The sequence below is a fragment of the Coffea eugenioides genome, chromosome 6 (genome assembly GCF_003713205.1).
Source record: "Coffea eugenioides isolate CCC68of chromosome 6, Ceug_1.0, whole genome shotgun sequence".
NCBI lineage: Eukaryota > Viridiplantae > Streptophyta > Magnoliopsida > Gentianales > Rubiaceae > Coffea > Coffea eugenioides.
This window is the reverse complement of record NC_040040.1, coordinates 4515041-4524177: the sequence shown is the minus strand read 5'-3', so window position 1 is coordinate 4524177 and position 9137 is coordinate 4515041. Positions and strand designations below refer to the sequence as shown.

At 38.0% G+C, this 9137-nt stretch overlaps 1 protein-coding gene across 1 annotated transcript; it reads left to right on the top strand.

Annotated features, from left to right (window-relative positions):
- Positions 1 to 429: 429 nt before the first annotated feature.
- LOC113772952 (heme-binding-like protein At3g10130, chloroplastic) lies at positions 430 to 4378 on the top strand. Its single transcript, XM_027317452.1, has 8 exons — positions 430 to 824; positions 975 to 1064; positions 1149 to 1219; positions 1336 to 1437; positions 1548 to 1652; positions 2991 to 3126; positions 3584 to 3693; positions 3834 to 4378. The coding sequence occupies exons 1-8, from the start codon at positions 578 to 580 to the stop codon at positions 3906 to 3908; spliced, it is 936 nt and encodes a 311-aa protein (XP_027173253.1). The 5' UTR covers positions 430 to 577; the 3' UTR covers positions 3909 to 4378.
- Positions 4379 to 9137: the final 4759 nt, after the last annotated feature.

Sequence of the window (9137 nt, the reverse complement as noted above, 5' to 3'; positions counted from 1 at the left end):
ATTTTACGGCATTCATAATTTTGCAACATATCTTTTTCTTTTTTCTTAAAAACTCAGAAGTTGAAGATCTTCCACCTCAACCTTAATCTGAACTCTTGCTAAGTGCACTGAGATCTGCTTAGTTAATGTAGTATTCATGAATTTCGGCAATTTCAAGCATCACCCGCACGGTGGGCTAAGAATTGCATTCGTCTGGAACTGCCATCCATCATCTCAGGAAATTAGTAGTGAGGGAGTGTAGGAGCTTGTTTTTATTTAGCAATACTTAATATTGCATGTTGAGATTTCTTCTTGGTTCATTTTCAAGCATCGAATTGTAGTTTGGATAGGGCTCCAATTTAGATGTAGAACCACACAAATTACCAAATTACCAAAATTCATTTTTTGGCCAAATTATTACTACAAATTTCCACCGGTACCGGGTAATGGCCATACGATAATTTTCCGCGCCAAAAAAAGAAAAAAGGGTGCTGACGACTTTCGGGAGAGCCTGAGCCGCGATCCCGCACTCTCTCTCTCCCTCTTGACCAAACAGAGCTTCAAACAGAGCAGTGGGCAGTGATAGAGCAATCGAAACATGAATCTCTACGGTTCAATCGCCACGACGACCACCGTCACCCCCACCGATTCCCGACTTCTCAGAAATTTTGGGCATAAACCTTCACGTCCTTCGTTGATAGTTTACAAATCCATGGCCACCCGAAGGAGCTCTACAACCGGCGCCAGTCCGCTGCTTAGAATCAATTCTAATTTTTCGGCACTGGAAGCCAGAGTTTCTCTCGTCTTCGCTCTTGCCACGCAAACCTTCTCTCTCTCCCAGCGACGTAATCGTTATCTTCTTCAATTATATTGTCACGTCTTTGGTTTATGTAGAAATTTTGAAATCCGAGTTCGCTTTACTGGTTCTTAATTCTTCTCCTTATTTTATTCTTATTTTTATTTTTTTTGTTTTTAAACAAAAACGACTTGTTTAGTTCTGATGGAATTGGCGAGCGAGACTGCCAAGTACGTGTTCCCTTCGAGGAGATTCGAGAGTCGCACTTTAGAGGAGGCTTTGATGTCAGGTAGAACTTTGTGTTTTGCTGGAATTTCCTTCTCTACATGGAACCTCGTTATTCTTATCTTATCTTCCTTTCGATTTTTTGAAGTTCCGGATATTGAAACTCTGAATTTTAAGGTTTTGAGCCGCAATGATCAGTATGAGATAAGGGAAGTTGAGGTACTATTAATCGCTTTCACGTCATTTTCTAGTTGAATATCTGGAAGTTTTCACTAAAATTTTCATCGTCTTAAAATTCTATGTGGTATAAATATTTGTTTGTGATTTGGATTCAGTCGTACTTTATTGCCGAGACGACAATGCCCGGAAAATCTGGATTTGATCTAAATGGCGCTTCAAAATCCTTCAACGTGCTGGCTGAGTACCTCTTTGGTAAGGTAGCTAGCTGAAGTATTTTTTTCTGATTCAGTCCGTGGGTTACTTGCTATATCATGCTTCGAATTTTATGTCTTTTTCGTGTGGTTGATTTTAACCTGGCTGATTTTAGAATACAAAGGAGGAGAAAATGGAGATGACCACTCCTGTTTTTACTAGTAAAAGTCAGTCTGAGGGGGAGAAAATGGACATGACGACTCCCGTGATAACTAAAAAGGTAATTACTCCGGTTTTTCCCTTGGCGTTCCACTTATCCTTTGCGAGTAAGAGCTGATACATTAGATGGTAGTAATAGTTTTGTAACTGCATTTAGTTCGTAAGTTTCACTCTTGCAGGTGGTAGGTTGCCACCTGAAATTTGGGATATCCTGCAGTCGGCAATTTGGTTTGCCAAGAATGCCCTTAGGGTGACATACACTCTGGTCAGGTCATCCTTGCAGTAGTAGTACACTACTGACATCGTCCTAATGGACAACTGATCAATGGGGCAGGGTTTTCAAATGAATAAGGACGTATACAAGTGGCACTTTGGCATTTGCTCACAAGGTTTACCATCTTACAACTTGAGCCATTTAGAGTCCTTGATAGCACTGGCATAAAAGTGTACGGACTAAATAATAAAAGTCAGGCATGTTGCTGAATATTTAGATAAAGGTTCTTGGAATACATGTGTCCTGACCCCAACCCTTTCTCCAAATGAGGGGTCGCAAAGAGGATATAAACTTGCCTATAACTTTCCTTGCCTGATGAAAGTTATAAGCAAAAGGAGCTTTTTCCAGGAAAAAGTGGTGCAGTCCTGCTTGTTTGCACCTCCTCTGTTATCTCCTGGAGCAAGGGGCATCACCTACCCCGGGTATCCAATTAGAACTGCATTTAATCAGTCATTAAAATCTCTGTGCGTGTGTGTGTGTGTGTTTTTTTTTTTTTAACTGGAAACACCTTAGAAGTTTTTTTTTAACTGGAAACACCTTAAGAAGCCTCTTGAGTGTGTCATAGAATTTTGGGAGAAGTGATATTAGATTATGCATTCAGCACATTGGTGGAGCACAAGTGTGCCAGTTATCGAGTTTTAAGATAACAATTGAACTTGATTGGGTTAATGGTCTATCTATTATTGGAATCTCTGGCTGATTCAATGAGAGCTGTAGTTTAAGCACCTTTAGAAGTTGATTGTTTACATGGTTATGCGGGAATTCTGGTCATTTTTTGAGAGATAAAGTACCCTGATCTGATTACTCTTGGGTTGCTGATCTCATGATTGATATAAGAAGCAAAATGAACCAGCTTCTTTATTTGCACCTGAGACAAATTGAGAGGGTAATAAAGAATGATGGACATTAAATGTCTTCTTTAAAGATTTTTCCCTGCAGCATATGTAGGTTCAAGTTTCATCTTTGAACAGCACATATCTAGTAGCAAGAGTTTGTTAATCCTGCTACTGTAGTAGCAGAAGCATGACAATTTAGCTATTGTGGTAGCAGATATCCAAGTTTATTTTCCCTTTTCTTAAGTTCTTGATGTTCATCCAAATCTGTTGATTTGTGAGTTTTCATCAGGTGGCAGGTCAAGATGAGTGGAAGATGTCTTTTGTCATGCCCTCAAAGTATGGTTCAAATTTGCCATTGCCTAAGGATCCTTCGGTGAGAATAAAAGAGGTGCCAAAGAAAATTGTTGCAGTTATTGCCTTTTCTGGTATTTTCTCTCTATCAATTCAATTTGCTTTTTAATCACATCTAAAGTTGAAATTTGCATGTAGCAAGCGGAAAGATACATTGTGGTCCAAAATTAGAGCCTTTGAATTTGGCCAAAATTCTTGTACTGGTATATAATGCCGTGTGTGTGTGGCTTTTGTTATTTGTAAAGACTCTGTGAGAAGCAATGCACCCATAAGGATACCTTTGTCTCTTTGAGATGTTTTATGTGTGCAGTTCTCCTTATTTTTTTAATTGAAATTGATTGCTTTGGCAACAAACGACAATAATATTGCTCTGCAATTTGTCATTAAGATGGGTGCCCATCTGCTGTCATTTACTATCAATAGCAGGTGGTGACATGTTTTGGTCACTATTAGGCAAGTCCAATGGCATACAACCCCCAGATGAAAGAGTTGCCAGTTAGAGTAGCTGACCTGCATTTCATTGTCAATCAGGTTTCGTCTCTGATGAAGAAGTTGAGCGTCGTGAATCCACTCTTCGTGAGGCACTGAAGAAAGACACTGAGTATCGTGTAAAGAATGGTGCGTCAGCAGAAGTTGCTCAGGTAGTTTCTGATACGTCAAGGAAACGTCAATTAGCACTCCTTATGGTGGCAGCTTTTAAGTTGTCTCTACTACCTAAGATCTTAAGCACTTCTGTATATGTTGATCTTTTGTTTTCTGTCATGCTTCTGTTTGATTGCAGTACAACCCCCCGTTCACACTACCATTTACTCGACGCAATGAGGTTGCTCTTGAAGTTGAAAGAATACAAGAATAAATCCTTACCGTACAGCACTCAAGACCTCACATACCTTCTTATTTAGTTAAAAAAAAATTCGGTAGCACTACTAGTCTGTGCTCTAGTCAGGTTAGATGAGACCATATGTGTCTTAAGTTGTGTATTCACGATAGTATTTTGTAGCATTTAATCCCCATAGAAGGCCCCCCCCCCCCCCCCCCTCTCTCTCGCTCGCTTCCTAATGACGTGGTGATGCGTGTGTTAATATTACAAGTAACATAGTAGAATAGAAGTTGCCCCTGTTACTTCGGGCAAAATTGCAGACTTAAACAAAAGAATTAGAAAATTTTCACATGCCACTATTTTGCTTATTCCGTTCATAGGCAGAACCCGGCTGCCGGCAGAAGCAGTATCGGACGGTTCTGCAAGTCTTTTAAACTTTTTATTCTAGTCAAATTGGTTATTTCCGATGGATGAGCAATGAAGTCACTGGAGTTCCTCTTGGTTAACCGGCACTGGCTGTGCTACTGTTATATTTCATTCCATTTTAGATATTTGTAATGATCGTTTTGGCCTTCCCCCTTAACTAAATTATATCTTGTATATCCTTTTTGGTTGTCGTCCTGGTGCGATACGCTCAAGCACGTATAATCTTGGTAATATCATCAGCGTCTTCCGTATCCAATTTATTAGTTTTAGAAGGTGGACATTGCCGGGTACGGGGCAAGAACATTGTACCACAACACTAATGTATCTGACCGTCATCCGTATCCATGGTGTGATAAAATTAAAGTTGTAGTAATTCATTATTAACTATTAGGAGGAGAATGCACGCGCATCGCACGGGTGTTTGGTGCTTGTGGTTAAAGAAAATTTTACGGTAGTTCAAGTGAATATCAAAAAACTTACGCACATTGAGCAACAATATGAAGTAACAAAATATCTAATGTATACTGGGAGATGGAGAAGGAAATTATGCATGCTATCTTGCTTGGTTCATATATTTTGAAACAAACACTTGTATATGAGTTTTTCATTAACAAAACTAAATGAACTTTAAACAGATACCCAAACGATTCAGATAATAGCAATAAACAAAGTGATTATCCACTTAAAGATGCATCTACGCAACATTCTTGTTGATGAGTAGCCAACTTTTTTAGCAACGACAAATCCTAGCCTCGAAAGGTTTGGTTCCATTAGAGGATTCAACAATAGATCATCAACCCTCGTAGATTTTGGGTGAACATAATGCCAAATGCCCTTAACATAGGCCTTCGCCTGTAATTTCGTTAACTCAATACTGATTAGATCTTTTCCCAAAAAATAAGGACAATTGAGAAAAATCACATCAAGATCGAAGTTGTCTAGTATCTCCAGCCAAATCCTTGATGTCATGTTATGTGCTAAATTGCCATCAGCACTATCCCCATTAAAAAACACCCTATCAAAGCCAGCATAATCCCTAAGCCATACTTCAGGGCCCTCACCATTTGAATGAGGGGCAACCCATTTGACTGCAATCTAAGAATCTTCATAAGCAATAGGCAAAGGATGTTCAGGGGTGAGCCAATAGTTAATTGAAACTGCTACAACACCAACTTCTGCAACTACTACATTAAGGTGCATGTGATATGTAGGAGAGAAGGCAGTTTTGATCAAAAAGCCTCCACCATGTAAGTAGACCAAAAGAGGAAGTTTTGTATCTCCAAACCTATTCCAATAAAACCACACCATTTAAATTGTATAGAACAACCAACTTTGTGGGGAAACAATAATATCAACATTAAATTGCACTAACAGAGTATCCAATTTTGGAATGAAAGCATTTAGCTAACAATAGAAATTACGATTTTACAAAGCAAATCATACTATTAAAAAAAAGAATGAAACCTCACCTCAAGTTGAACCACCAAGAATAGCTTCACCAGAGAACCATATTGAAATCCAGAGTACAATGACAATACACATAAGTATTTACCAGAAGACGAAAAGAATATAACGGAAGAATGTGAAGGGGCAGACATTTGAAGAATTGAAGTTGAAACTAATGCTCAATCATAAATTCCTTAATAAACCACATTGCCCTTGCTTTAATTGAGATGAAAATGACGTTTAAAGTTCTTCAAGTTATAATAGCAAAGTAACAGTAATAATTGATACAAACCAAAATGAATGGCTCTGCGAGGACATTTAATTACACCGATAAAGAAGTTATTATGGGTTATACCAATTGTAGAAAAGATGACCAAATAATCTCACATTTCCAAACTATCCAAACCTTTGAACAAATCATCACTGCATCTTTTAGAATACAAGGACATTTTAGTAAAAATAATAATACCCATGCTATCTAAAGTAGTACCCAATATTATAACCACACTCAAAACAACTTCACAATCCCCAAATACCCCTACTCTTACGGTTGAAATTCAAAGCCATTTTTTGACCCAAACTCATTCTTATACAGTATAAGAATTTGTATAAATTTACAACACTAATGTTTAATTCAGTTATTGGTCATGTATAATTAACAACATTTGAATAAGTTATAATTCATTCTTAACTACTTTTTTTTTTAATGTAAATAAGAGAGAGCTCGCGAACTCGGTACGTTTCTTACACTAGTATTTTTCTCCTTATCATCTAACTTGTCTCTCCTCACATTAACTACTTCTATAATTGAATAACAATATGTTATTTTATTCAGCTACTGTTCATATGTAATAATATTTAGATTCATTATGAACTACTTATAAAATTTTATAACAATAATGTTGTATTCAATTACTATTCGTGTGGTGTGGATACATAATAATTGCATTATGAGATTGAACAAGTAGTCAACAATGCGTTATAATTTGCTTGTAAAATGTCACATCATTTGCGAACAGTTGTACTACCTTCCCCCTCGGACATTGCCACCCCATGGTGTGGATGCCTATGCGGAAATTCCCGACAAAAAACAGAAGTTACTAACAGGAAATAGCGTACGTGGAAGACTATGCGGAAATTTCCGACGAAAACACTAAAGCTGTAATAGGAAATAGCTCACTCGATATTGCTGAGTTCACTTGTATATTAAAAGACTGCTTTTGCAATTTGCTGCTGAAGTTGGATGAAAGGCTTTATTTTCTGAATTAGTGGGAGATAGCCACTTCCTTTCTTTTTTTAATTACCGTATAGAAAACATCTCACATAGGTGAAAAGTTGAATGACTGACTGGTAGGTTCATTTTTACGTTAAAGAAAACATCCATTAGGTGAAATATGGTTGATAAGGACTTAGGGATGAAAAATGTAGATGGATCTCTCGATAGATTTGAAGTTCCAGTTCTTTAAATTCGAGTATTTCGTGCAAGCACTAGAAAAAAGGCTGTAGTATCAGGTGGAAAGCTGCTACCTTTGTGCTACTTGTATGTGGAAGGTAAGCTACTACAGTATGGGGGTTTTACAAATTACAACACAGGAGTGAGTTGCAATCATAATATTTTGGCAGTTGGAGCGCTTGTTTTCGAGTTAACTATTGTCCTTTGTTTACTATATTGAAACACCGAAATCAGTTTCCTTCCGGTACGCTTTCCAGCAAAGGCATCCACCTCGGAGAGCTTCTCCTGCTATCACTACTGAAGCTATCAGTACCATGCGTTTTCCCGTTATTCTGAAGCTTAGAAACCATATTATCAACCGTAATCCCACCTTTCCGCAGCATTGCTTGCAATTCTTCCTTGCTGATTACGAGCTTTATCCTCAACACTCCACCTTCTTGCCCGGTAGCAGTGATTTTACTTGAAACGTCGCCCGCCTTCCTTGCCCTTTGCGGATGAACTGTCAAAAGAGGTAAAAGATAGTAGACGCGACCACCAATCATATCGGTGTCTGGATGCAGATGACGGACGACAGGCAGTGAATCATAGAGTGCATGGCCACCAAATATTGATAGCACATGGCAGACTTTCATCGGAGGGTTGTATTCAAGTACTCGCCCATCAGATTTAATGACCTTGATGGCCTTCTTCCGCGGAGCTATGCAATTTCCCATATTTCTTGCTAAGACTGGAACTCAACGGAGAGAATACCTAATTTTTACTGATAGAAAGTAGGTCGTTGGGGGCAGCATATTTGCTTGGTTGTATTTATAAGAGAAACGCGACAAGTCTGCCCTTATTATTTGAGAATATTACAGCTAAAAACCTGGTGGCACTTTTGATCCCCACTTTCTAGTTCTTTTTATTTCGGCTGTGCGATCACTTGTCACGAGACAGGGCCGGTGGTGCCTCATTGGGACTGGGGACAATGATGACCTTTTAGGTCGAGAATTCACCATTCTTACTAATTTCAGCGATAACAAAATTTTTTTTTTTTTTTTGGAGTTGTTTTTACGCATTTTAATATAGACAAATCACGGTTTAAATAATGCATGCACGAGTAATTCTTATGTTAAAACTAGTAGTGAATTTCATGAGAAGATTGAAAACGGGGTCATTAATTTGATCATCAATCAAAATGAGTCAACATAAAAGCGTATCTAATACTCCCTCCCTTTTTTTATAACTGACGTTTAAGAAATTTGCTCTAGTGTACTTTTATCTGTCGTTTTATTATCCCCATACAGTATTAATTATTTTTTCACAATTTTACCCTTTTATCTCTCTTTTCCAATACAGGGTTCTTAATTACTACTCCTAGTTTGGTGGGAGTTAGTTTGCATTGCTTTTGGCCTAGTAAAACAGCACCATTTAGTACTCTAGTGAGAGAAAAAATGGGTGAATTGGATAATTAATGAGGGTACAAAAGGAAAGTAGTGTACAGATTTAAGCAATGAAAAACTTTTCTTAATTGGTGTGCAAAACCTTAAACGTCAGTTATAAAAGAAGGGAGGGAGTAATAAAATGATATTGCTTTCGTCCAAGAAACTGCTGCTTGCCATATATGAGACGCTGAAAACCTATTCTACAATTTTCTATTTGAGACTACTCGTGTAGTCATCATGGTCTGCTTTGAAATCTTAATTGGGTTGGTGATTAGTTGTGAAATGGTGCGATGCATTAGATACTCCACAGTGCATGTTGTGAGTCTTGTGAGTGAGTGGATCACAAGTTTTTACACGGAAAATTGAGCAGGACCACTAACGAGTAAAAGACGTAGTAAAACATACTGTATATAGATAGTAGAAGACTTGCGTAGTGGTTGACCGCATTGCGCCGTGTCCGTGTAATAATTGGTGGTACTTTGGTTGACTCCATTTTCCCAACATTGACTATTTAAT